The sequence below is a fragment of the Pyrenophora tritici-repentis genome, chromosome 5 (genome assembly GCF_003171515.1).
Source record: "Pyrenophora tritici-repentis strain M4 chromosome 5, whole genome shotgun sequence".
Lineage (NCBI taxonomy): Eukaryota > Fungi > Ascomycota > Dothideomycetes > Pleosporales > Pleosporaceae > Pyrenophora > Pyrenophora tritici-repentis.
Window position 1 is genome coordinate 1,398,937 of NC_089394.1, and position 27,921 is coordinate 1,426,857.

The 27,921-nt window shown below is 49.3% G+C and overlaps 10 protein-coding genes across 10 annotated transcripts; 5 read left to right on the forward strand and 5 right to left on the reverse strand.

The window, feature by feature from the left end:
• Positions 1–2,573: 2,573 nt before the first annotated feature.
• Positions 2,574–4,109, forward strand: PtrM4_105060 (uncharacterized protein; the record flags this gene model as incomplete). Its single annotated transcript, XM_066107609.1, has 1 exon — positions 2,574–4,109. The coding sequence occupies one exon, from the start codon at positions 2,574–2,576 to the stop codon at positions 4,107–4,109; it is 1,536 nt and encodes a 511-aa protein (XP_065962058.1).
• Positions 4,110–6,011: 1,902 nt separating this feature from the next.
• Positions 6,012–11,066, forward strand: PtrM4_105070 (uncharacterized protein; the record flags this gene model as incomplete). The annotated part of the gene is made up of 1 exon (XM_066107610.1): positions 6,012–11,066. One exon carries the CDS (start codon positions 6,012–6,014, stop codon positions 11,064–11,066), a length of 5,055 nt encoding a protein of 1,684 aa, XP_065962059.1.
• A 621-nt stretch (positions 11,067–11,687) lies between these two features.
• On the reverse strand, positions 11,688–13,000 carry PtrM4_105080 (uncharacterized protein; the record flags this gene model as incomplete). Its single annotated transcript, XM_066107611.1, has 5 exons — positions 11,688–11,710; positions 11,814–11,976; positions 12,033–12,480; positions 12,528–12,925; positions 12,971–13,000. The coding sequence occupies 5 exons, from the start codon at positions 12,998–13,000 to the stop codon at positions 11,688–11,690; spliced, it is 1,062 nt and encodes a 353-aa protein (XP_065962060.1).
• Positions 13,001–14,309: 1,309 nt separating this feature from the next.
• On the forward strand, positions 14,310–15,558 carry PtrM4_105090 (uncharacterized protein; the record flags this gene model as incomplete). The annotated part of the gene is made up of 2 exons (XM_066107612.1): positions 14,310–14,674; positions 14,721–15,558. 2 exons carry the CDS (start codon positions 14,310–14,312, stop codon positions 15,556–15,558), a joined length of 1,203 nt encoding a protein of 400 aa, XP_065962061.1.
• A 60-nt stretch (positions 15,559–15,618) lies between these two features.
• Positions 15,619–16,297, reverse strand: PtrM4_105100 (uncharacterized protein; the record flags this gene model as incomplete). The annotated part of the gene is made up of 2 exons (XM_066107613.1): positions 15,619–16,023; positions 16,073–16,297. The coding sequence occupies 2 exons, from the start codon at positions 16,295–16,297 to the stop codon at positions 15,619–15,621; spliced, it is 630 nt and encodes a 209-aa protein (XP_065962062.1).
• Positions 16,298–19,398: 3,101 nt separating this feature from the next.
• Positions 19,399–20,105, reverse strand: PtrM4_105110 (uncharacterized protein; the record flags this gene model as incomplete). Its single annotated transcript, XM_066107614.1, has 2 exons — positions 19,399–19,598; positions 19,652–20,105. 2 exons carry the CDS (start codon positions 20,103–20,105, stop codon positions 19,399–19,401), a joined length of 654 nt encoding a protein of 217 aa, XP_065962063.1.
• Positions 20,106–20,884: 779 nt separating this feature from the next.
• Positions 20,885–21,456, forward strand: PtrM4_105120 (uncharacterized protein; the record flags this gene model as incomplete). Its single annotated transcript, XM_066107615.1, has 2 exons — positions 20,885–20,967; positions 21,018–21,456. 2 exons carry the CDS (start codon positions 20,885–20,887, stop codon positions 21,454–21,456), a joined length of 522 nt encoding a protein of 173 aa, XP_065962064.1.
• Positions 21,457–21,633: 177 nt separating this feature from the next.
• On the reverse strand, positions 21,634–23,217 carry PtrM4_105130 (uncharacterized protein; the record flags this gene model as incomplete). The annotated part of the gene is made up of 3 exons (XM_066107616.1): positions 21,634–21,777; positions 21,826–22,197; positions 22,243–23,217. The coding sequence occupies 3 exons, from the start codon at positions 23,215–23,217 to the stop codon at positions 21,634–21,636; spliced, it is 1,491 nt and encodes a 496-aa protein (XP_065962065.1).
• Positions 23,218–23,877: 660 nt separating this feature from the next.
• PtrM4_105140 (uncharacterized protein) lies at positions 23,878–25,572 on the forward strand (the record flags this gene model as incomplete). Its single annotated transcript, XM_066107617.1, has 1 exon — positions 23,878–25,572. One exon carries the CDS (start codon positions 23,878–23,880, stop codon positions 25,570–25,572), a length of 1,695 nt encoding a protein of 564 aa, XP_065962066.1.
• Positions 25,573–25,876: 304 nt separating this feature from the next.
• PtrM4_105150 (DDE-3 multi-domain protein) lies at positions 25,877–26,851 on the reverse strand (the record flags this gene model as incomplete). The annotated part of the gene is made up of 1 exon (XM_066107618.1): positions 25,877–26,851. The coding sequence occupies one exon, from the start codon at positions 26,849–26,851 to the stop codon at positions 25,877–25,879; it is 975 nt and encodes a 324-aa protein (XP_065962067.1).
• Between the last annotated feature and the right edge of the window lie 1,070 nt (positions 26,852–27,921).

Consider the following 27,921-nt stretch of genomic DNA (forward strand, 5'->3'; position numbering starts at 1 on the left):
GAGGCGCGCGGGTCGTCAAAATATCTAATAGAATTATCGTGAGCGACTACGGGAGCGGGTGAGGGCTCATAACCTGTCAAGCGTCAAGGTTGGGGAGAATCATCATGTCGTATTAGAGCTATCGGGAAGAGGTCTATATACGCAGTGGGAGGAGAGAAGGAGCTAGGCCGTAAAGGTACTAGCGGGTAAATAGGTGGCTGCCTGGTTGCCCAAAGAGGAGCCAAGGGATAAGCCCTATGGCCGACATCCTCCAGCAATCGCATCTTGTGGGGAAACGCAAGGATTTAGTGGGCGTCAAAAGTATCTCCAGTCAGCAGACAGATAAATAACTATACTGCTTGCGAGTCCACCATAGCGTACAGGCCTGCTGAATTCGAGGTGTCCGTGGTTGGTCTGCTTCCTCGCCAGGTGAATGTAGGCGGTCATATTGCGCGTTGGGATCAATTGTATGGTACATCTGTCAATGGATAGGTGATTATGATTGTGTCAAAGGATAAAGGCCCTAAAGGATAACCTTGTTAAGAACTTCAAGGAAAATTCTAAACAGTAGGCTGTTTAAGTGTACAGCAAAGGCTTAAGATACCAATGGCTCTGTCTAAAGAGTAGGTTGCAGCAGGGAGCGGAGGTTTGTCAGGATGACTGGAATCCTAAATTAGAGTAGACAAGGCTAATCGAGGTGTATGGGAACGCGGGCAGGAAGGTAGTACCGCATCACTAGCCAAGCCATTCACTAAAGCCCGCAGTTGGCGTGCAGTCACACAACCAGGAGTAATCCTCGTTATGCAGCAACCCTGTGTACGAATCACACAATGACGGTCACCTACCAAATGTAAATGTGGCTGATTTTGAATTTTTTGCTGTATATGCTAATGACTGTATGGCATCGCATGGCTGTTATTTCCACACACGTTCAGGGGTACCTTCAACTAATGTAGGCAAGACTCTAGGGAGGAAATATAGCGATGGGTAGGTGTAAAGAACATTGAATTCATATAACGATGGGAAAACAATAATGATGCCCAGTTAGACCATGTTGTCAGCTATTCGATAAGCCCCACCGAACCGTCTTGAGCCACATAGAACTTAACGTCTTTTCGCTCCTCCGCAAACACCTGAGACCCCTCGTTACCAATGATGAAATGAGTTGTCTCTATGATGTCATTGACCTATGTTTGTTAGCCTCGGCATTAGAAACGTGTAGGGACATTACTTGGTCGCATTTCGTCTGGCCCAATCCACAACTTGTTGTCAAGTTGGGAAAGTTCTTCAGCTCTTTGCATTAAATGTTTTGTCCCCTTCAGAAGTGTCCTCAGGGTATCGCAAATCAATCCTTTTCCGTCGAGCTAACTCTTCATATTCGTCCCATAATTTGGCCGTTGTTGCTGCTAATGATAGTCCCGGGGAAATCTCTGGCAGTGATCGGAATGGTCTGGTCTGACTTGGTCTTGGTCTGGTCTAGACCGCCAAGACTTGGTCTGGTCTGGCGATTTTTTGAGACCGTGGTCGGACCGGTCTAGATGATCGGACCGGTCCGGCTATAAATAGGTCCACGTGACTAGATCTTAGACTAATCTAGCCAGAAAATTTAGCACAATATGAGTCATTAAGATCAAGGTAAGTCTTCTACTTACATAGAACAATCAAGTCCTTAACAACCTACTTATATACTATTGTTATGGAGCCTTCAACACCAACCTCACCGTCCCCATCGAATATTATAAGACTAGATTTAACGTCTCTTACTCCATCTCCTATCCCCACGTCCAGACTCCGCAACAATCAATCGGATCGGCATGATTGATTCCTATCTAGGTTAAAGGCTGCCTAATGAAGTAATTCTTTAACCTATATAGGAATCAATCATGTCAATCGATTGATTGTTGCGGAGTCTGCCCACGTCATCACCCACCCCTATACTATCACCCACTCCTATTCAATATCACGAATCTCCAGATGAGTTCGTGCAGGGCGGTATCACGTACGTGAAACGTGCAATAATTGCAAGGAAGGATTTCCGTCAAGGTACATCACACATCTGGAAGTACGGACTCCAATACATTCGAGATAGCGATAAGAAAGAGGTGTATTACTGCCATGAGTGCAGGGTTGGGAAGAGCAAGCAAGAGTTGTTTGTCATCAATGGCACTTCTAGGATCCGGAATCACCTGGAACAGAAGCACCAGATTGATCCCCAGAGTGGCATCAAGCGAAAGGGTTCTGTACGGAAGTCTATAATCGACCAGCAAAAGGATGGGGCTGCTTCCAGCATCTTTTTCTGGAAGGAGTCAGTAGAGAAGTTTAAAGAGCTTCTAATTCGTTGGATTGTGTACTGCCATATCGCCTTCTTTCAATTAGAGAACCAGTACTTTCGTGAACTACTCCTCTTTTTAAATCCGGCACTACTCAACCACCTCCCGAAGGCTGCGAAGACTATCCGAAGCTGGGTAATGAATGCATTCATATCGAAGAAGCAACAGCTTAGGGAGGACCTACACCATTCACGGAGTAGGATCTCTATCTCCTTTGATCTCTGGACTTCACCAAACCCTTACGCTATCCTAGGCGTCGTCGCTATGTGGATTGATACTACCGGCATGCGACGTGTTACCGCTTTAGGTATGCGACGTATATACGGCGAACATACTGGAGAGAATCTTGGATCGGTGGTCCTTGAATTGCTGGAAGAATACGACATTAGCGGAGATCAGATTGGATACTTTATGCTGGATAATGCCTCGGCAAATGATACCGCTGTTGAGTTTATACTCAAGGATCTCTGCCCATGGATGAAGTCAAAACAACGTCGTCATCGCCGGCTGCGTTGCTTGGGCCATGTCATCAACCTCTGTTGCCAGGCGTTCCTTATGGGGCGAAACTGTGAGAAGTATCTTGCGAAGCTGGAGAAGCATCATCAACGTGGCGACTATACGAAGGTGGAAGAGCTCTGGAAGAAGTTCGGATGTTTGGGTCGTCTTCACAACCTGGTGCGATACATCAGGCTTACTCCACAACGGCGTGAGGAGTTTGCTACAATTATTATCGGCGGAGATCTTTCGCAATTCGACGGGCTTGAGCTTATCCAGAACAACTCGACCCGCTGGAACTCATGGTTTTATTCGATTACACGTGCATTAAATGTTCGAGAACGTTTAGAGCTCTTCTCGGCTCGTCATGTACCTGGAAAGGGCTCCGTAGGGATCGCGAACTTTAAGCTTGATGGACAGCACTGGTTTGAGCTTGAAAAGATTGAACTCGCTCTCAAAGACTTCTATGCTGCAACTTTGCTTTCTGAAGGTAAGAAGACGTCACTTGCGGACTGGTTTTCAACTTTGGACTGCCTTCTCCGGGAGATAAGCGAGACGAAGGATCACTACCACGACATCCACACTGAGGACGATAACAACTTTACATGGAAGTACCTTCAAGGCTGCGCTGATGCTGCTTGGTTAAAGTGCGTTGAGTACTATAACAATCAGCAGCTGAATTGGCAAAATCGATTCCCTGAAGATACTGACCTTCCACCGGCATATTATGCGGCTCAAATCCTTGATCCATATCGCAAGTGGGGATGGTTCAGGCAAGAGTGGGTTCTTCATGGCGACGAAGAGAAGAAGAGGTGGTTTGAAAACGCACAATTAGCGGTGAAGCATCTCTGGGAGACAGAGTATAAGGGAAGGTACCCTGTCGAGATGCTGCCACCACCAGCCAGGAAGGAGAGAGATCCTGACCCAGCATTTGATCGCCAGCGGGAACATAAGCGCATTCGAATAGACGCTCCAGTTTCTACAACTGATTTGTATGAACAATACATCTCTACTGACCGGCTTCATAACGAAGAGGCAGGTTGCAATGAGGCTATTGCGTACTGGCTATCTCGCTACGACTCCCAACGAGATCTCGCTCGCTTCGCTCTAGACATGTTTGCGATCTCGCCTATGTCGGATGAATGCGAACGTCTTTTTAGTAGCGCGAAGCTTACTATCGTCGATCGCCGTGGTAGGCTGAAGGCAGATATTATAGAAGCGTGCGAGTGTCTCCGGGCCTGGTATGGAAAGCCCCAAGCTGAGGGGAACAGCGATATCGAGGATAGTGAGAACGAAGACGACTAGATTGACAGTCAGTAGTAAAACACATTTCCTCGGCTTCCTTCTTTGCTTCAGCCTCATTCTTGGCGGTCTTGTTGGTCGGACCGGTCTGGTCGGACCGGTCCTTATGTAAGCACCTGGTCTGGTCTGGTCTGTACCCTCAGACCAGACCAGACCAGACCATTCCGATCACTGATCTCTGGTGTGGTTGAAATGCTAGAGCAGTCGTCTTTGATTTCTAGTTGGAGCGATGCAGGAGGTATTCGAGGTACTGTATCATCCAAGCTAGGGGAGCCAGCACATTCGAAGTCAAGATCTTCGGGGCTTGCCTCGGGTCTGATGATCATTTTTATGTACTCCCAGAGCAGTGTCCAACAATTACGCTTGTGTCTCCGTGGCTCAGCAGTCATGAAGGTAGAGGGCGGAGGTTGGGCCATTTGGAATAAGATGTCGTGCAGGAAGGCAACCGGTGAAGGACGTAAGAGCGGTGAGACGATGGACGCAGGACGTCTCAGCCTTGCAGGAAGGTGCATGATATATAAGTATCTTTCAACTGGTGCCAGGCCATCCTGTTAGTAAAGCGTTAGACACAAAGACGACCCTAGTGTCTAGGAGGTGGCCCGAGTCGGCAGACGACATGCACGCGAACGTAGGCACGAGGCAACCCTCACGGCATGCCTCCGTTATTCCGGATGGGCTTCGAGCGCCATCAGTCTAAGCCAGAGCGATCATACCCATGCACAAGTGAATCGCATTATGCGGACGTCCCGAGATTGGCACGGTATACCTAGTGAGAGTGGGCCTCCTGCCGTGAATGGGCCTGGATTTATTGGACACTACGTCAATCAAATCCACGTTGGGTGGTACCGCAGATCGGGTATAGTGACGAAGCGATCAGCACATGCGGGAAGGTCGTTCGGTTAGGCAGTTGATGCAGCAGAAGGGAGGTTACACGGCCCGAGCCTCCAGGAACAATGTTGTGAACACTCATGGGGTGGGTAGAGACCCTATGCATTTCATAAGGTCAAAGTCAAGTGCAAGTAGCAGCAGTCTATTGGACACCGCATAGACAGCAGACTCCGCAACAATCAATCGATTGACATGATTGATTCCTATATAGGTTAAAGAATTACTTCATTAGGCAGCCTTTAACCTAGATAGGAATCAATCATGCCGATCCGATTGATTGTTGCGGAGTCTGATAGACAGGACGCTACGTGAACTTGTCGCATAAAATAGAAGCAACGGGAACAGCATGTATTATCTTATGTGTCGGCATACACACGGTGTGTCGCCTAATAAGGCCCAATGTACCGCCTCGATCCTACTTCGGCCCAACTCGGACCCAACGCTATGTATACCTTCGTAGCCCCCACATTCGTAGAATCATCATACACCAGAATACCAATACACAAGATTACCTTAGCTACTGTTATTCACCGTACGATCGTACAAGGCCTTCCAACACTGATCAGTGATTGCACGGCAGTCACAGACAGTTAGGTTAAGAAGAGATAGATTCTTTACCCCGCGCGTTCCCTAGATTGCCTATATCAGCAAGGCGGAGTTATCTATGCTAAGCTCACTGTTAGCTATATCAGGCGTCGTTCGTGGCTAGCGACCGACCGTTACAGCCGTATCAGAAGCGTTCCAAGACGCCGTCTATACACGCGCCAACCGACCGGTTGAGATTTGACCCGTGTACAACCCACGACCACCGACGCATCTCTAGCGAACGCAGCTAGCGCAACAAGCGTCAACAAGAACACAATGGCAGGAGAGAGAACATCATCGGAAAGAGCACCGGTAGCCAGGACACCGGCAGTAGGAATGGCGAGCAGTAGTAGAAGAGTGGTACCCACACTAGAGGCGCTACTAGGGACCACAAACATAAAACCAAGAGAATGGCATCACATCGATCCAGAGATGTGGGAGGACAACGTTGAAGCTCCAGACGATGAGGTAGGGATTACTACAGCAACAACGTACATTGCGCGTGCGATTGCGGACTATACAGATCGACCAACAGCAGATGAAGAACTCTTTTGGGAGTTCCGTCAGGACTTTGAAGGATGGACAGAGGCAATGTTCCTACGTGCCCAGCCAATATACACAAAGGAACTAAAGCGGATCCTCCGCTTTAAGGGAGTGTATACTGGCCGTATTAATATGGCACCTAGTGAGTCTCTAGCTAGGTTATTACGCATGGAGGAGTACCTAGAATGGCCTCAGGACGTATTCCAGTCGGCTGTGTTTGACACACGATCAGCTGCGCACATGTTGCAAGAGCGGGCACTACGGCAACAACGCAGTGAAGGATCAGTACAGTCCACAGACAGGAGATTATCAAGCCAGGCCCAGAGCCGAACCCAAACGCCTGTAAGGACAAGAGGCCGAGACGTAGACAGTCGGCAAACCCGCGATCAAGACCAGACCCACGCCCGTGTGCAAGGACGACAGGAGACCGTTGAGGAAGAACAACAGATTCAGGACCAGCTAGCAAAAACGATTGAGAAAGCCCAAAACCAACCAATCCGAAGCCAGCCTGTAGAGACAACTGAATCCGCACCGCAGCCAGCCTATCAGCGCGTCCAAAGTCAGCAACCTCCCCTCACCTACAACAACTTCGACCGATTCCGCGAGTATACACCAGCATACCCGCAACGTCCGAAGGGACTGAGCGTTCCCCCAATTGTGCCCTCTGGTGAAACAGACCCGTACAAGGCAGTTCCACCAATCGAGTTTGGCAATGAGAAACTGGATCCTAAGACGATCAATGTCTTCGTGAAAATGTGGGACCGAGACAAAAAGTATACGGGAAAGCCGTACGACCTCCTAGACGATAAATTGAAGATCTTCTACAGCATCTGTTATCACGCAGACATCGAGCCAGGGCAGTTCCATGCAGTCTTTCCACGGATTCTCGACGGCCGCGCAGAGGAGTATTACCTCCACTTCGTCGATCAGCGGATGGATACGTTCTTGACTGCCTACACAAAGCTCAAGAACCACTTCGACACAGACGTCAACCACGGCCATTACTACGCGGACTGGACGACGACATCGTTTGTCAAAGTCCGCAGGGAGAACCCCGAAAAGAACCTCCACGAGGTCCTTGACATCATGCTGGACAAGCTCCAATTGTGTCAAAGAGCACTTGGACAGCAGTACATGGGAGAATACGCGCTCCGAACGACTGTAATCACAGCATGCCGAGGCGTGAAGGAGCTCGAGATGGCACTCTACAAGCCGTCTCTAGAATGCGAGGTTCTGTTTGGAGATCTGCGATCGTCAATCGAAAACTCACTCGCCATGACCGTCTCCGTCAACTTCACTGAGGCGGATACGGATAGCCAGTACTACTTGGATCGTCGGTACAACAACAACAGCTCTGGAAGATTGCGAGGGAATTACAACCCTCGCGGTGGACGCAGCGGATTCACCCGCGGACGCGGTGGGCTTCAGCACCGCTCTGGAGTCAACACACAAATCGACAAGAAATGTTACGTCTGCGGCAAGACAGGCTGTTGGTCCACAAACCACACGCTTGAAGAAAGAAAACGCTCAAAAGCGCAGTACATCACACACTGCGCGATTACGGGAGAGCAAATGGAGTTTAGCACATTTCTCGTCGCGTACGAGGGGGAAGAAGTCGACCAGTTCTTCCTAGAGGAGCAAGACGAAGATGATGAGGACCAAAGATTGGCAGTTAAGTACCTCACAGATCAGGCCTTTTTGCACCACGTGACTGGAGAAGACGTCTACAGGTGCAAGGAGCCTATTACGCCCGCAACGCAGTTCCTTATCGAGGATCGATACTCGCGAATCACGTACCAAGGCATTCTTCCTGACACTGGTGCCTCAAATGTATCGACAGCCGGAAAGGAGCAGTTCTGGGCGCTCCAAACTGAGGACCCCACCGTAACTCTAGATACGTCTACTGCTGGAAACGCATCTGTGCAATTTGGCAAAGGAAGCGTCACTACTTCGATTGGAACCGCACATGTATCGACACAGATTGGAAAGATCAAATTTGAGGTCTTGAACGCACCCACCCCGTTTCTCCTCTGTCTGAAAGACATGGACCGGCTCCACGTGTACTTCAACAATACTACGGACCAGCTGGTACAAGGAAAAGCTACCTTTCCAGTGATTCGCAAATGGGGACACCCGTGGTTCCACCTAAGCAAGGCAGAGCGCGCGCGCGTATTCCTTACGGAGACTGAGCTCCGACGCTTACACCGGAGGTTCGGGCATCCAGCCGTCGAACGGCTGATACGATTGCTCAAACGCGCAGGACACGAGGACGTGGATGAACGGCTGCTCCGAGAGATCCAAACGTTCTGCCATCACTGCCAAGCGCATGATCCAGCGCCGCGCCGATTCAAGTTTAGGCTGAAAGATGATCGGGAATTCAACTTCGAGATCCTCGTAGATGTGATGTATCTGAGTGGGAAACCAGTGCTTCACGTGATCGATTCGGCTACAACATTCAACGGCGCGCGATTTCTACCGTCTATGAGCGCGAAAGACACCTGGGAAGCACTCCGCCTGCTCTGGATTGATACATACCAAGGGCCGCCAGATATCGTCACCCACGACGCCGGCACCAACTTCGCGTCAGTCGAATTCAGATCAGAGGCGAAGATCATGGGAATCACATGTAAACAAGTGCCAACCGAGGCCCATTGGTCTATCGGCAAGGTAGAAAGATACCACGCACCGCTCAGACGCGCGTACGAGATCCTGAGGACAGAGCTTGACACTGGCACCAGCGACGCCGCAGTGTTGCAGATGGCAGTCAAGGCCGTCAACGACACCGCAGGCCCAGACGGGCTCGTACCCACGCTGCTCGTCTTCGGTGCATACCCCCGGATATCCATGGATTCACCACCATCTCCCTCGATAACCCATCGCGCGGAGGCAATCCAGAAAGCGATGAGGGCGCTGCGGAAGGCCTCAGCGGAACATGCGGTGAGCAACGCACTTGGTACCAGGAATGGGCCTACTACAGACGGGGTACTGTCACTGCCTCTTCAGAGTGAGGTGATGGTATGGCGCGAGAAGAATGGATGGCAAGGGCCGTATAGAGTCATCGATATGAAGGACCACGATGTTACTGTAGACATGATCAACGGCCCAACGACGTTCCGATCCACTGTCGTAAAACCGTACTATCGCGATCTGACTACAGCGATAGACGGCGCAGATCAAGGCACAGGTGGATCTCCGACCACAGACGAAGCGATTGCTGATGAACCGCCACTACCGGTACCACCGGCGGAAGCCACCCAAGCGGCTCAGCCGCGCAAGCGGGGCCGCCCACCTGGATCAAAGAACAAGCCCAAGGTGCAGTACCTGTCGAAGAAGGAGGAGGACGATTACGCCCTGGCCGTCAAGCTACGCAATGACGGCGTGATTAACGTCCCGGGCGCTCCATTCGAAGCATCCGATCAGAAGGAGATCGACGACCTCGTCGGCCGTGGAGTATTCAGTTTTGAGCTGTTTGATCCAACTCTACACGGCGGGTATCGTATCTTCAAATCGCGCATGGTCCGCGAAGTCAAAGGCAAGACCATGGTCCCGTACGAGAAATCACGCCTCGTTGTTCAAGGTTACAATGACGAGGGCAAACACGAGATCCTGACGCAGTCGCCAACCATCCAACGAGCCAGCCAGCGCCTGATTCTAGCCCTAGCGCCTGCATTACTCGATGAGGGCATGGTTGTGGAACTACGAGATATCACGCAAGCGTACCCACAGGCACAAACAGAGCTATTCCGCACGGTTTTAGCGCACCTCCCAAAGGAGCTTATAACAAAGTATCCCAAGGGAACAATTATTCGCGTAATCAAGCCACTCTATGGAATCGCGGAAGCAGGAGTCCACTGGTTTGCTACGTACCAAGGACACCACTGCAAGGAGCTCGACATGGCTACATCAACGTATGACCCGTGCCTCCTGATCACGAACGGGAGACGGGAAGCGTTTGGAATAGTGGGCCTGCAGACAGACGATACTCTCGCGATTGGGACGCCTGCATTCTCTGGTGCAGAAGACGCTGCGCTCCAGAAAGCCAATTTTCGAGCTAAGCCCAAGGAGAGACTGTCCAAAGAAGTATCACTCGAGTTCAACGGATGTACTCTAACGTTGCGCGGAGACACGATTCTACTTACGCAGAAGGGACAAGGTGCCAAGATCGAAATCATTGATCCGAAGGCAGCAAACCGAGCACAGAAGTACATGGAGCAGCGCGCGCGTGGCGCGTACATTGCGTCGATATGCCAACCTGAAGCATCGTTCGATCTTTCCGCGGCTGCGCAAATACAACAACCTAAGGACACAGAATACGTGAAGCTTAACCGCCGGCTGCAGTGGCAATCTGAGAGCATACAACGAGGCCTGCGATACGTCCCTCTCGACCTCGCTACAGCAAAGCTGGTAGTGTTCACAGACGGATCCTTCGCGAACAACCAAGACCTTAGCTCACAGCTAGGGTACCTACTTATCCTTGCGAATGAGTCGAGTCGACAAGACAGCACGTTTGATATTCGTGGTAACGTAATCCATTGGAGTTCGACCAAATGCAAACGCGTTACCCGGAGCGTTCTTGCCTCAGAAACGTACGGCATGGTTAGCGGTGTCGACATCGCTATCGCTATCCTAACAACCCTCAAGATAATTACAGGACGCCTAGGTCTACCACCGATCCCACTTATTGTGTGTACGGATTCATACTCCTTGTATGAATGCCTCGTCAAACTCGGAACAACTGCTGAGAAGCGACTGATGATCGACATCATGGCGCTTCGGCAGTCATACGAGCGTCGCGAGATCACTGAGATCCGCTGGATCAACGGAGAGGACAACCCCGCGGACGCATTCACGAAAGCAACACCAAATCGCGCGTTAGAACGTTTCATCGAAAGCAACAAGCTGTCAATCCGAGTAGAGGGATCTGTGCAGCGACCTACGGAGTAGGCACATATGCCTATTTGGAATCCCTCTCATTGTGCCCTTTTTAGAAGACCCGTTTTTCCTTACATCAGTCGTTACAATAAGAAAAGATTGCCAGTGTCGGCATACACACGGTGTGTCGCCTAATAAGGCCCAATGTACCGCCTCGATCCTACTTCGGCCCAACTCGGACCCAACGCTATGTATACCTTCGTAGCCCCCACATTCGTAGAATCATCATACACCAGAATACCAATACACAAGATTACCTTAGCTACTGTTATTCACCGTACGATCGTACAAGGCCTTCCAACATTATGCTCTAATAAGGATATCCAGAAAGACAATCATATTCCAAAACTCTATTCCAAAGCTCTAGTGACATAGGGTCAATCGAGTTCTGTTGAAACTCTGGAAATATGCTATTCCCGCACTGCATATCCACCGAAGACTCGAAACTCAAGCCGGGATTCATCCCTAGATCAGGTACAGAGGTTGGTATCGAGGAAGAGGTGATTGTCGGTCTGGACGGCGTTTGTATGTCCCGCCACTCCAAATTTCCTTTCCCCCTACCTTGAATGTCTTCGATTGAGGGTTTATAACCGCCTCTCACAGCGTCTTGAGTTAGAGTAGCTCTGGCTTTGTTTAATCTTGCTTGCCTGTTACTTCTATATATCATGTTAGCTCTATACAATAATCTTGTTAGTTGTACTCACTTGTATCGAAAGCACGAATAAAGGTACCACCACGCAACCCAATTTTCTTCTATACCGTTGTTACACCACCTGCCCTTTTCGTAGTAAGGTTTCGTCTCCTTGGATGCGTTCTTAACCATCTCTAAGGTTGCTTTTTGCCTAACTTCCACCGGAACATCTTTCCAAGATAGATGGCCTAGGGATTGATATATAAAGTCTCGCGCTTGGTAGGCCTCTTTCTATAATCGTATTATACGTCAGTAAACGACTGCTGAACGGCGATTCAGTCCCTTACAAGGAGTAGGCCATGTATTTTGTTGTCCAGCCCGAGGCAAACCATCATATCTGCTTTGGATGTGCTTGCAGGAAGCGGAGTGAGGTTTCCTATCTCGGCCGTTGGCGCATGAATGATGTCTCGGTCAGGCACAGTGGATGTGGACGAGGATGTCGGTTTTCTAAAAACGGACTCAGAGCTGAGTCTGAAGGTCGGCGCAGTGTACGCGCGCTTCGGCTCAGGAGCTTCAGCAGCACAATCATTACTATTCCGTCGCCGACGTCGCGTTATCACCCCGAGGTTGTCTTTCCTCGCTTCCGTTGTAGTTGTCAACGTCGATTGCGAACAGATGGCTGATGTAGTGCTGGGTGAGGGGTTTGAGGTGTCCTCGAGGCTCTCGAAGCACATATTGATGGCACGCACTTGACGATCATCGTGAACGAGATTGGTGTTCCGTCCCGGCCAGAGCCTACATCGATCAGTAAGAGTTTTCGAACGTATGCCGCCTTTACATACCTTTCCAAGAGCAATCCCAGGTTATTATCTAGATCTAAAGAGAGGTGCTTTGAGCGTTGGGCTAACTGCCGGCACTGGCCCAGGGACACCACACACACGCCTGCCACAATACGACCGCATTTCTCTACCAGAGATAAGGGACAAAATGCTGGGTAATTAAAGTCATCTCTTGAGACGGGGCAAAAGTTGATGTGTACACAGGGCTGGCCTTCAGTAGTCCACGCTGCGGTGTTGACTATCGTGTCTCTTTCCACTCCAGATACAGCATGCGCATCGATGGCTGAGACCTGGAGTTTCATAAGCAACTTTGAGTCTTTGGTCGAGAACTGCTTTGGCACAATGATCCTGTATCCTTTGCACCCCGAGTATTCAGTAAACGCTACAACAGCGTTCGCGGCCTGTCTTTGGGATCAGCGATGATAACAACGGGCTTGGTCACATACAGTCGCAGCAGGTGCTTCAGCTTGAGCCATCTGAAAGTGAGTGTCGTGCAGGAAGGCAACCGGTGAAAGACACAGAAACGGTGAGGCAAATAGGGGACGTCTCAGCCTTGTGGAAAGTAAATTATAACACGAACGTTGGCCGACCGGCCTGAGCTCAGCAGTAAACGCGTGAATACTTTAAAAAGGATATGCCTGTCGGGATGGCTGGTCTCTCGCGAAAGACACTATCCATGCCCATATTCGTCCATCTCAACTGTAACAGTGGTCTGTCTGACGCAGGGATTGGCCCGCGGTTTGCCATGTTGAGGCTTGTCACAAGCGGGGCGGCTGTTGAAGCAAAGGCCCGTGGGAATGTGGTACAAAGCCTTCATGGCGTTTAAGTCTAGGGGCCGATCCATTATGAATTAAGCGACAAGTGCGGAGGTGATGTGCTTAAACCAGGCCTAACCTCAATCGCTGCATGATGGGCGAGTCCCAAAGTAGTTTAGATCTGAACACCCGCGACGGGTATTCAAACCCAAACTACCAGACTCCGCAACAATCAATCGATTGACATGATTGATTCCTATATAGGTTAAAGAATTACTTCATTAGGCAGCCTTTAACCTAGATAGGAATCAATCATGCCGATCCGATTGATTGTTGCGGAGTCTGCAAACTACTCTCCGGATTCTCCTTGCCATTGAATTCGCGAACACCAACGCCCCCCTTCCGAGAGAATGACATCTCCTAGATATCAGAAGGACTTGATAAAAGCATTGAGCCAGTGCAAGCCATCCTATGTCATCGAAAACAAAGTGAGCCGGCCCTTTCGAGTCAGTAGACTCCGCAACAATCAATTCAATCCGGTCACTCTCCTAGACCCACTTACCTATCTAGGTAGGGCTTAAACTCCTATAGGTAACTACTAGGCTTAAAGCGGTAATCAATCAATCCAATCTGAACCTTCTAGGACCCACTTAATTGATTGTTGCGGACTGTGCGAGTCAGTGCTGGTGTATGACTTAACAGTATCTAGGCCTTGCTTGATTGTTTCCGTGACTTCATACAAAAAGGGACTATACTCGAGTGGTGTACGATTCTTCCAGAGAATTTTGGGGCTCGCGATGTATTTACATCCATCGAACGTCTTCGGATGCCGGTCCGAGCCGCCGATGTAGCCACACACCAGTCACACCAGCCACACCAGTCACACCAGCCACACCAGCCACATCAGCCACACCAGCCACACCAGCCACACCAACCACATGATGCTCTCAAACTACCACACGAAAAGTACTTTGAAAGCCTTTTTTCAGACAAAAAAAGGTTGAAAAGATTAAATCAAATCACTCAACGTATGACTGATGCTCAAATAACAACACAGTCACGTAAAGTCCATGAAAATCTCATCCAGGCGGATCCGATTGCACAGGCAAAGGCGATGTACCTGAGAATAGAGCAGCCCATGGATCAAAGTAACATACTGTATCGGCAACAAATTATTCTTTTTGGGGATGCAGTAGACCGATATGCAGCATTGCCGTTAGTGAAGCTCTCAAAGGGGCGAGACAGCAAAACCGCCGCTTTCGAAGAGATCGCTAGAGAATTTGATATAAAGAAGACGATTGTGGCCAAGAGATACACTCACTCTCGTCAATACCTGAAATTCGCGGAAATCGGAGGCCCCGGTTCTCTGCGTTCAATGGATGGCGCCAAGTGGGAGTAAGCACAAAAACAACCAAAGTTGGCATTCTCTGACGCGCCGCAGTATGGAAAACACCAATGAAGAGGATATACAGTTGCTCTGCAGCTACCGGAAACGAATGCTTTCGACATTGGAAGAGCAATCCCACGCTCTCGATTTCGTAGTGATGGAAGACCTTGTCCACAGTCTCCTAGCCCAAGGGTTAAAGGCAGCCGAGATTGCAAAAGGACGCACCCGTTTATCGAAGTTAATCTGCTGTCACGTGGAAATCGAAAGATTTATACAGGATGGCACGATTCTTCCAAAAGGCGTGAGCATAGGCAGCAACGAACAGTCCCGGCGTACATTTTCGCGATCTCTAGCAGGACCTGAATCTGGAATGGATGTCAGACCACCTTCCCACACTATGTCTCCTAATCCGCAAGGACCTATACCCTTCTATCATGCTCTACAAAGCCAGCAACCGTATGGTGCTGCGGAGACATACACGAACACCGCCAAACGACGGAGAGTCTCCGGAAATGAAGGCGTGCAGCCTCGGACGGTATGCCCAATCCTAATGTCAGAAGACAATGGGAGTACAACTCAAGCAGAGGGCCAGCACTTCTCAACGGACATGTCCATTCTTCCGGAGCAGCAGTACAACTCTGCACTACCTTTCGAAGAGGCAGGGAATATAGAGCACGGGAGAGTTAGCCGAACTTCTCATGTGGCGGTCCACGGAGGCCTCGTACCAATTTCAAAAGACATGGAGGTAAGTCAATGGCCCCCAACACAACGACCCACAACATCATCCGCTGATCGAGCTGACTACGACAAGGACACGAGTTTGCCTTCTTATGGGTTGTTGTCAGATCTGTTGAGATATGATCAAACAAGCTATTGTTTCAGTGAAATTTGAATTGAATTCAGCTATAGGTTCAAAAGTCTTCAGGCACGAGCTGTCTTTTACCACGCCCGGTTATGCTACTTCGACTTTGGATGTGAGACGGGGAACGAGGAGAAAAGGAACTAGTTGCGGTACTATCTCCAAACGGACGCTCTGTAGTACCAGGCAAAGCGAGTCTGACTGCAATGGTGCCTCGCCTTTCATCTTGGGAACTGCAAGACTCTGTGTAAAGAGCTTCGTATTCATGTCTGTAACGCTGGCAGTTTTCAACGTAGGATCCATCTCCAGAATGCGACGAATGATTGCTTCGTGTGTTTCCGTGTCTATAGGGAAGCGTTGAAGGAGAAATATTTCATTATCACTTGTGTGAAGTCTGGCTTTGTGAAGGAGTAGCACCGCGGCCCGGGGATATGCGTTTTCATTCGGCTTCGGCTCTCGAACCACTGCGCCTGTTTCCGCTACAGTGTCTCTATAGTCCTAAAACGTTGTCATTGTTTGCAGCAATATAACGTGACTGTCTGCTTACGCTGTTGAGAATATCGGTGCGAAGACACTCAAATTCTGGGATCCACCTATACGCAAAAACTCCATCTTTCAGCTTTGTTATGCCCTGTAGATGTAGTTGAGTTCCCAAAAGTGGTACGAATTCGTGAAGATGTTTTTGTAAAGCTGATGTTGTTGCAAGATTTGCAAGTAATGGTACTCTGACGTCCGCTTGAGTCGATTGTTCGCCGGTTTCATAAGAAGACATTTTTTCAGTACATCAAAGTGTAACTGGCGACATTTATGTTAAAGTGCAGCTGGCGATGTCTTGTACCAAGAAACATGACTGTATGTTAGGTGCAGTGCTATGTGGGAAATGACCGTGCACGTCGGGAGCCGACCTCGCTCCGGACACTTGGCACCAATGACCCCAGATAGTAGCGCAAACATCGTAGCGGGGAACCCTCAAGCCGCTATCACATGCATTTTTGATCCGCCACTCTTTCAGTTTTTCACCATCATGTGCACAGCCTATATTTGCTCAATTGACTAAGTAACCTTAAGATCCATTATTTCTATCACGGCTGCATAACCACTTAATACGCCTCAGTTGACGAGAGATAGCACTGTAAGCCTCGATAACACTATCCTGAACACAATGAATTGTGTACTTATACTATACGCCATTTGTTGCACGCTTGTCGCTACCTGTCGGGCGCGTCGGAGTGCCGTTGCTTCGTAATCCTAAATCTGCCGTTGTATAGGAAGGACGAATGCTGGGAGCTCCTTTTGCGGGTTGGTCGCGGCTGTTAAGAGCGGTGGATTGCTGTGAGGTTGCAGGCTGTCTTGCCGAAGGATTGGTGTTCTGTCGACCTGGCTCTTGAGGGTTGGACATAGTGGCTCAACCGAGACTGCTGTGGAAGTCAGTGTATGCTCAAAAAAAGTAATCACTGCCCCAACTCTACTGAATGTGCCTATCAAGGAAAAGTTGAGCTTGAGATCACCTTAGAAGCTATCTCGGTCCTAAAAGAAGTTTTACAGCATACAATGAAGGCCGCGGAAGTAATAAGTGGGGAGCGTAACAACGAGCCCTGTGCAGAAGAGAGACAAGAATGAACCGAGGGTTTCGAAGGTGTCGAAGGTGTCAAGAGTATTGAAGTATATAAGGTTTTCAAAGAGAAGGACTGAGCAAAGGGGATGTGCTAAGCAAGATGAAGGGTAATGGCTTTGAGAAATGGAAGAATTGAAGATTGACTGTGGTCCTTTGTACCAACACCTACAATCCTAGTCGCACTCTGTGCCGCTCTCATAACTCACAACCATGCCTCCTTTCCATGCTGCAAAAGATCGACCAATCTGCAGAAGTGGAAAGCTCTTAGGTCACATGAAGATGCACGCTCCATGCCGCCAGGTCTTCAATTGTACATATGCTTGCAGATATAGAGGGGCTTGTAGGCCACTTTGCTCTCGGTGTGGTTAGAGGCAGGGTCTAAAACATACGGTCTATTTGTACGCTAGCCCATGTTCCAACAGGCACAGCATCAATCGCTTCTGGTAAGCTATGTCGGGCATTGCCAAGATAAAAGCGCAATGTATAGCATCATGGAAAGCATGTAGGATAAGATCGGCAGGCGAGACGCTGTATAAGCTTCCGCTCTTCGATTCCAAATTGCATACCTCAAGGATGCAACAAAAGGATAAACAAAGGTGTCTTGCAATAATGTCTTCAAAATGTTCCAAAAAGTCGGCCACTTAATTCGGATGGCTTGCAGAACCTCTAGATCGTTTTAGTTCTTCAGGCTATAACCAATCGATATCGGTACCAATTAAGGCCACTTTGTAGGATGCGAGTTTTGAGATGCGGATCAATGTGAATCTAAGCGATGCGAATCAATGCAATGGGAATCAATGCGATGCGAATCGATGCGACACGAATCTTGATAACACAGATCTATGCGATAAGAGCTCAATACAGTTTTGCACGCGTTCAAGAAGGATATCATCCACACTGTCGTGTTTTGAAGGTATATAGCACAATATAGTCCTGACATTGTGGCATCGTGTGAAGGGGTGTCACGTCATTTGCTTGCTGCCTAGCGGGGCAGAGTCCTCTGCGCCCCGCCTTCTTCGCACCTGAACCTCCAGTTGGGCACCAACACAAACAGCAACTCTGCGCACTTCTAATAGCGCGATACGTATCTTCTACCTTCAACGTCTAAATTTTTCATATTATTTCGCCCGCATTAGCAAACTCTTAAGACGCTCGCAGCTGTCGCTCCACACTATCGACTCGTCTGTATTACTAATAAACGTCGCCAAAAGTACGTCATCCTCCGGCACCTTCAACCCAACTGAGAGCTTTTGGAGTTAGTGGAGTTTCTACGCACGAGACAAAATACGTGACTAAGAATCATGCTTTAGCGCGGCGCGCACGTGATGTCTATTTTCTGTCTATTAGAGTCACACGGAGTACGGCCCCTCATCTCCTCTCGGGCACCAACGCCTACAACAAACATGCCCAACTATCGGCGAAGCTACACATGTTTATTGCTCTGCTGTCTTTAAGGTAGACGCCTTGTCTTTTTAGATCGCTCGTAGCGCAGTTCTGTGAAACACCTCTTGCGCTCTTCCTACTCCATTTACGACACCCTTACAACGTATAATCGACACCTTTTATCCTAGGTGAATGCCGCCGAAGCCACACTATCCCTGGCTGGTATCTAACTGACCAGCTCTATAGATACCTCGAGAGCGTTCGAGCTCCATCTACCTCTACCTCCTAGAACTACGCGCAACATCGTCGACCATACGAACGGCCACAAACCTTTGCACGGTTCCTTCCATGCCTCAGTAGCGCCACCCCCCGGTGACGTATTCAATTCCTGCATAATATCTTACATCTACCGCGGCTTCCCAAGCGGTACCGGCACAAAGACCCCGTCAGATTTGTGTTTCTATTGTATGCCAAAGAAAGCCACAAGTAGTCGGAGATGGTAAGGGGCACATCAGAGAAAGAGGCTTTACGGGATGAAGCTAAAAAGCTGGTACAAATCTGGTTCCCTTTAATCTCTGAGTAGATGTTGACTCGGCTCTAGGTTTTGGGAAGGATAGGTGTCCAGCTCGCGACTGAGGAGACGACGGGACAGAATGACTTCAAGTACGAAAAATATCCAAGTGTGTGTGGGGTCGTAATTGACACGGGTAGTGAACGTGGGCTCGTTCAAGTATCAGGCGGAGACAAAAAAACAACGGTAGTTAGTACTGGTTTGGGAGAAACAGGTTTCATTTTTGTAGAGATATTGGAGGGTCAGACATGTATGCTCTACGGAGAGCCTACGGTACTATTCTGTTGTCAAACTTAAGAAAAGTTTATAGTCCATTTCTCTTTTGAGTACTCTCTATTACATGCTTAATAAGATCTTGACACATCTCGCGCGGTATCTCAATAGATGGGCGTTCATGCGCATCTGCTGGGATCAATATGTAATAGAGTCCATTTGCCCCGGGGTGATTTTGAAGGAAATCAAGCAGATCATCCCGTTCCAACGTCGAGCGAAACGGAGACGTGTCTGTATAGCCATTAGTAAGGCTCAAAGACTCAACTGTATGCTGCTGCACTGACTTAGGCGAGAGCTTTCCTTCCTAGGACTTTCCTTCCGAGAACTTTCCTTCCGAAGTCGTTCCTTCCGAGGGGGCAGAATATCCGAGAGATCGCTAACGATCTCTTTAAGTCCCTTCGGATGATCCACGCTGTTCCACCACCTAAGCAGCACTTGAAGGTACTTATCTGATTTCAAGGTTCCTAGCTTTGTTATATTAACAGACAAGGCAACCAAAATGAAGAGCTCAGGTCTGTGTGTCCAGAGTTCAGTCAGAATCGCCTTTGCCCGTCTCTTACTTGTGTTCCGTTGCGACGAGGCGGGGTTCTCTACGACAAGATCTGAGCATTTTTTAATGGCGGCAATTTGAATTTCTGTTAGAGGGATTTCATCCTCTTCGTCCTCCCCGAAGCATTTTCTCGCTGCATCGGCGAGATCGCATAGGCTTTCGTCCGTCAGATTCTGCTCGCGTGGCATCAGTTCGAAGAGGCAAAGCAGTTCAAGACAAAGTAGTTGAAGGTAAAGCGGTGCTAGGCAACGCGGTTCGAGGCAAAGCAGTGCGAGGTAAAGCAATTCGAGGCAAAACGGTGCGAGGCAAAGTAGTTGAAGGTAAAGTGGTGCTTGGCCAACGCGGTTCGAGGTAACGCGGTTTGAGGCAATACTGTTTGAGGCAATGCGATTCGAAGCAAAACGAGGCGAGGCAAAGCAAGTTAAAGCAAGATTAAAATGAATTGATGAAGAAGAGGTTAGTGTGTACCCCACTTTCGGGGCTTATAATTAGCGCCATCACCCATTTAGGTGCGCTTGGCTAGCTGCCATCGTGAGCTGCAAGATATCCATACCACATCCCAGCCTCCTTATAACCCTACCGAACAGAAGCGTACTGCAGGGTGAAAATCTTGTTGGATTAATCAATTATTCTTACCGTTCAGCGGCCTGCGAGTTTATCACACCAATTGATTCCTAGCCCTTCTCCGACGCATAACATCGCTAGGAAGAACTGCACATTAGCGCTACGCATAAGTGTTCACAGATTCCAACGAAAGACAGCTAAGGTATAGGTCTGTTGCCTAACCAATATCTACACCCCTGTTCACAAGCAATACATTCGCTGAAAATAACGCCAATGCACGGCCCGGACGAGGATTCGCTATGACTGCATCGAGTACGTAGCTCATGCATAGTGTGGTTACAGTTGTTCTGTACAGGCCAAATATGATGTATAAAGATGAGAGAATCGTACCTTGAGCTGAGGCATGCTTCTCGACAGCAGCCAGTCAATCCACTACAAAACCATCAACATCCTGTTTCTGACGGTTACGATGACGACCACTAGCCTGTATGTAATCCCAGTCGCTACCACTTGATATTTTACTCACTATTTTCCAGAACGACCTGGATGCCCTACATCTCTCGAGTGATCACAAATGCGAACGCCAGGTGTGTCGTCAATACCGAAACAAAAGAGGGATCCTCGAGAACCTGTCTCCTGCATGTCTGGAACTACCCCACGTCCGGCCAGCCCGCGAAAGTTGTCCTCCTTATCGGGTTCATCCGACAAACTGAACCACTGGACACTGCAGCCGATGTTACCGCCCAAGCTCTCGTCTCCGATTTCAACCCACCAAACGGTTGGAATGGGCGGATCATCTGGATTGTCGTTTTGGATCCGTTCAGCAACCAATGGGTTATATCTCAATGTTGGGAGCCCGTTGCGGGGCCGGACCCAGAAGTGAAGGAGTATGGTCGATATCCTACGGCACAGGAACCCTTTATTGTTGCAGCTTTGCAGACTGCTTTGTCACAAAACATTGACACATATGGTTAGGGCTACAAGGCTGGATCTTCACTTGACGCGAAAGGAATAACATACGCGTAACACTCTTTTGATGTTAGTTTCAGTAACAACACTCTTTGCATTAGCTATCATACCTACAAACTCACCCATATATTCACTCACTTTAATGCCAAAAGTAGCATTACTGATGGATCTCTTCCTCAAATTCTAAGAAATAACATTGAAGTAGAAATCGTTACTTGATGCTCCCCACCAAATCCCTTTAACCCCCGCATATTCCTGCTTATCCAGTATCTTATAGTCATTCATGTTTGGCAACAAAGGCAAGAAAGACCCATCGTCAGTTTGAATCTAGAATCTCGTTAACATGTAACTAGATCGGCTTTTATGTGTACTTACCTGAAGAAAAGCACCGTTACCACCCAGGGAAGAGAGTCTCTCAAGTCCAAACAATCTTAATGCTCTTAACTCTTTCATACTTCCTAGCGACACCTCCTCACGTCCCTCTCCGCTCTTGTCGAAGACACCGCCAATGCCCACAAATAAAGTACTCGGATCGACATTATGCTTCTGGGAAAGAAACACCGAATTGCAAGTAGAGAACTGAATATACGATGGTTTAAAGTACCCTTCGAATAGCAGGTATGGTGCACAAACGGTATAAACGGAATAGGGAACTCCTGTGCCAAGACAACGTGGTAACAGCGCTCGAGGGTGGGGGTTGTTAATGCGATCGGGAGTGGCTATGTCTACCATCCGGATTTTGATAGGCTTTTAACGTTAGCGTTGAAAATCAGGTAACGTAATTTCACTTACATCGGAGATGATACGCAAGCAGGAAAAGGTTCCAGCAGTAAGTCTGTCGACAAACATGTTCGCTAGCCGATTTTCATCTCTCAGCCACTTTGGTTGGTTGTCTCCACCTAACTCGAAGGCAATGTTGCGAATTCCAAGGTGGTCAACCTGAAGTGCAAGGACTTGGGGTCCTCCATTAAACGAGAAATCCACACAGTGTACTGATGGCTTTCGGTGTGAGTCCGTTGCCTCGATGTTTTGCAGATATGTTTCCCCGCCAAGTGACACGAAAATGGCCGTCATTCTAGACGAGAGCTTTATGTATCTCTCCGTATAGACCTCATTATGTGCTTGGTCTTGTAAGAGCCTTGCTGCCTGTATTCCAACTGCGATTCGTTGCCTAGCAAGATCATACCGGATGACTTTATTGAAATAAGTGTCCGCAAGGCCAACTGTGACCGCAAGAGCATACTGCGCTGGACATTTTGACAGAATAAGTAAAAGAATCTCAGCTGGAGTGCTGTAGAGCAAGTCTCTGAAGGCCGACGATAGTGAGGATAGACTGCCCTCTGGTTGAGTGTTGGGATTGAAGGTTGTAGCGAGGGTATCTCCATCCAGGTTCGAGAGCGGTTCGGATCTGGCATCCTCGAATGGGGTTGTTGGTGCCAGGATAGAAACAATAGTAAGGAGAGACACACTCGGTTCTCCGCAGCTAGCCGCGTGGCGTATGATTGCGTAGCAGCGGCGATGGAATAGGTAGAGTCCTGGGAAGGTTCTATACCGACGAACAAATGACGAGGTGAGTGTACCAACGCGAATGCGTCTTACGCGAATGTCTTCGAGAATAGGAGTCTCTTCTTCAAGGCAGTCCTGTTTTGGGAGCGTTCGAATAGCCCCATAGGATTCAACCTTGTCTTCTGCCACCTTCCCGCCGCAAAGCTTGCAGTCAGCAGCATGCCAGCTGCCTTGTTGTATTCGCGATACTTGCCGAGTCATGAATGAATAGGAAAACTGGTGTTAAGGCTCTAAAACGGCACCTGTGTCTTGCTTTTAAGAGTTCGTACACGAGGAGGAAGCAAACATTCTGTATTAGTAAACTTAAACAGTTATCGTTGTACGTCCAAGTTCGCCCAACCACAACGAATCCTAAGTCGCACTGCACTGATGTGGGTCTTGCATTCCGATGCGAGCACTAATGTGGGTCTAGCATTCTAATGCGAGCATCCACGAGAACGTTGTACCTATCGCTAAGCGGGTCGTAATGTCGATTATCCTTGTCGTGGCTGCGTCCGCCCCGCGATTCAGGTGATAACATAACATCTCGCGGCGAGCGTGATGCAAAATGAGATTAATCGCTCAAACAATCTTGATGGTCAGTGATGAATGCGGAGTTTCGACTGCAGATGGATCAGAGCAATGGAGCTGCGCAATGGCACGGGACACTTATTGTGGTTTTCGAAATACCTTGAGCCGCCTGGATCTGGTTAGCTTGGTGCCCAAGAACATCAACTCCCATAGTAATTTGTTAGTAAATTAATGCAGCAGCCGTTTCCCACCTCCAGAAGCCCATGAAGCTAGTCCTGTACTCTAAATCGTTCGTGTATAGCGTTTTGTTTGTGTGGAGCTTGTTGCGAGCTCAATCTAGCTGCTGTTGGGATGCCGCCCAAGCGCCAGCGTAAGCCGAAGCAGCCATTCGATCAAGGCGTTAACCCGTCCTCCCAGAAGCGTAGAGCGCCAGCAACTAGACAAAATCCTACCCATTTAACGCCTAAACGTGTCCGCCGTGAGGCGCTGCCGTCGCCTCCAGCGACTGCCCCGCCGCGCCGTCAAAGCCCGTTGTCCGAGCCTGAGCTGCAAGCCACCCAAACAGCTGCCTCCGCGCAAGCTGAAGATATCGTTGGCGAGGATGAGGATACTTTCGAGGATGGAGATGGCGATCCGCTGCCTGAGGATGAGGATGAGATCGCTGCTAAGGGCGCTGCCGGTAGTGTTGAGGATGAGGGAGAGCCAGCGTACCGACGTCAAGAAGGCACTCCATGGCTGCCTCGCTCATCGCAAGCGCTAGAGGATGAGGTTAATCCTGTACTGCGCGTTAGGTGGAGGGCTTGCCTTGGTGGTGATATGGAGAAACACTTTATTCCTGAAGCTGCCGATAGCGAGCACGGCGTACGGCTGTACTCGCTGCATTTCGACGACCTATGGCAGTGGGTAGATGACGTTGTTGCAGAATTACGGCCAAAAAGAGCGAAGATCTCATCTGTTTGCACTGTTGTTTACCCAGCTAAGCAGGCCAAACGCGAGCGCGCGATAAAGCGATTGCGGCGAGGTGTTGATGCAACGTGGAATAGCTTTCAGCGCCTTGTTGTAGAGGTTGATAACTATGTCAGCGAGCCAGTAAACGTCGATTTCGAGCTCATCTTGGCTGAAATTCCAGGGGAGCAGCAGCCGTTGCCAACGGTTGTCGACGGTCCTCGTCGACGCACCGCAACGGTGATTCAAGAGGAGGGGCTTGCTGGTGTAATAGCAGCTGAACAAGCAGGTAGCGGGCATGCTATTGCTATCCGGGATAGATGGCGCTGTACAGATACCCATTGCGAGAACTATCCTTATTGCTGCTGGATGGCGCCAACAGCGAGGCAGCCAGCGCGCTTCGAAGATCACCTCTTTGTCAACGGCAACATTATCTCCATGTGGGCAAGAGCAATTACAGCGAGAAGGGCAACGTACGATGAGCCATCTGATGATGTACGGCTTGCAATTTTGAGAGCAAAGGACCTGCGGGTGCATGAGAAAACGCGCAAGTTGCGGGCGGCTGGAGATGGCGACGATGATATCAAAAGCTTAACAAAACTGCTCATCGTTGGACAGCTTGAGCGGATGAACAGGCAACCTCAACAGGAGTCTAACTTGCAGGCAGCTGCACCAACGATAACAAGAGCTGAGGTATCTAGTGCATCTCAGTGGGCGCCTATCCGATATGATCATGAGCAGGAGATTAACGAGCATACTAGTAATTTCTTTAACTACCTTAAGTTAAAATTTCCTACAGTTGGAGAGGACATTAACGAGCTTTATAAGACTCTTGTTATTGACGGAGCTATGGATATCAACCTCTTGATGCAGCCATCTGGTGATATCTTGAAGTTGTGGACGCAGCATTTCAAGCAGCCTCCTGGCTGGTTTTTCACGCTACAAAACACTGCAAAAGAATGGCAAGCTGGGTACCAGGGTCTCACAGATCGTAACTGGAGACGAGTCGAACGTTGTAAGAAAAGAGAAGAGATTGCGCGCAAGAAATTGGTGGTTGAACCGTCTAGCAGTGTTGTGGAGGATGATGGCGAGAATGCTTGAAGCTTAGTGGCCTGAGCGTTTTTGGTGACAGCGGCCCGTGCCCGCTATAGTGTTGAGGTTTTTCAGGCGTTTCAAATGCGCTGCAACAATAGTCTATTTGGATAGCCCTATGTACAACACTACAACGTTATGCGATTATAACAGGTTAACTTCCTAAGATAGTTCTATATGTATAGAAATAGCTCTTATTTTTTTAGAATTATTAAATCGCTTTTGTGGGTTGCGCATTAAGGTGTAATCGTTCGCATTTGTATGGTATCATCTACCTATAGAAACGTACTGTGGCATCCATTTAAAAGCACAATTAATAGGGATAGCCACACCTATGGAACCAGCTTCTGCAGTTAATATTACAGCACACCAGCTGCGCTGCATACTCAAGAAAGACCCCAAAGTCAATGAAGTTCTCCGCTTGCGCTGAATTCCTTTTCATCCACCCCTTGAGCTGCTTAAAGCTCTTCTCGATGGGGTTGAAATCTGGTGAGTATGGCGGCAGATACTCAAGGAGTACTCCAGCACTTTGGCAAAGCACCCGTACACGCTCTGATCGATGGATGGAGGCGTTATCAAGCACGATTACTGAGGCTGGCCCTGGGTGAGGATTGCAGAACGGCAGCACTTGAAACTCTAAGAAGTCTTCTAGGATCTCAGATGTAATCGCGCCTTGAAAGATCTTATAGCTTATGTAGCCATCTATCGTCATGGCTGGCAGCAGCGACCACCGTTCTGATCGCCTGAAGCTGTGTGATAGCTCCACCGGCTCCCCGATTGGAGACCAGCCATACTTGCGGTCGCCCGTACGCTCATTGCAGGCGCTCTCGTCCAACGCAACGATCTGCTCCGCCTTATAGTGTTGCGCCATCCTGGCAAGATAGAGGCGGCGGAGTGGCTCACTCTGCTCCTTTGCCCGCTTTGTTGCAAGCTTGCGAGACCATCTCATCTTCTCTAGCTCTCGGTAAACGCTCGCAAGGCTTATCCTAACGTCGTACTCGTCGTACAAGAAGTCCCTCATCTCATCCATGTATGCGCCCGGTGAGCCATTGAGGTATGCCTGAAGGCCTTCGCGCTGAGCTTGCCGGAGTATAGATGGCCGCCCAAGTCGAACGCAGCGCGGCGGATAAGGCACGCCCCAAAACTCTAAGCTCAACCTCAGCTTTGCTACTGTGTTACGGCTCGCACCTGTAGCTCTAGAGATGGCTCGATCACTTTCGCAGGCAGCAATTCGGTCGAGGATAGCCTGGAGAACAGCGGGCTGCAAGCGGTGGCCGGTGCCTGGCATCGCGATGAGATGGGCTCGAGAAAATTGCAACACCAAAAACGCGAGTCAGTAGAGGCGATCGCAGCAAACAATGAACTTCAAATACGTTGTGGGTGTTAGAAAGCGTGGCTGCATCGATTTACTAACAAATTACTATAGGAGTTGATGTTCTTGGCCACCAAGCCAACCAGATCCAGGTGGCTCAAGGTATTTCGAGAAACACCCATAAGGTGTTTAAACGCTAGGTCGCTAGACGTGTTAGCTGGTAGCTCTCGCTTACGACTCGTCGCCTGTCTCGTCGCCTGTCTCGTCGCCTATCTCGTCATCATGCTTGCTTCACGCACAAGAACAAAACAAAGCAGAAAACCGAAAAGCACGGCGTTTAAAACCATAGCTGAGTATCCTTGTTCAAGTCGGCTTACTGAACCGAGTCGTTGAGCCCGCGGATCAATTGCTAAGACCCAAAGGTCGTGCTACGGGAGCGTGCTACAAGACCGCTGTCCATGGGCATCGCCCCATGGGCGACCCTCCTGTCGCAGACGTGACGCGCCAGGCCCACGCGCTACCCTCCTGTAGCAGAAGGAACGCAGGTCGACGGGTTAGCCTGTCTCCTCATAGGCTACCCTCTGTCGCAGACGGTCGACGTGCTGACCCACCGAATCCATGTCCCCTCCCCTCCCCTCCCCCCCCCTTCCCCTCCCTCATCTCCTATGGCAGCCGACACGCCATTATGCGGGTGCGAGGCTCAGCTGCGTTGGAGCATCACGCATTGCATGGTTCTCGATGTCGCGACTTGTACCAGGAAACCGTTCTTCGTCCCCAGTTTTAATCATCATGAACTATTTCCGCCCATGTGTCTCTACAATATACACAAGAGCTATGATGTGTTCATGTCGAGGTCCCGCTGTACAAGTCAGACCTGCACGAGCTGTTCACTTTTATCTGGGTCAGGGACCCACGTGACTCTTTATCTATATGCTTGATCATCCACCTTAGGTCACATCCGAAAGCCGCCCTGGATGAAGGGGTGTACTACGGAAACGCTAAGCTCCTGTCAACTAAATAAGACTATAAGCTTCGCATGTTACTCA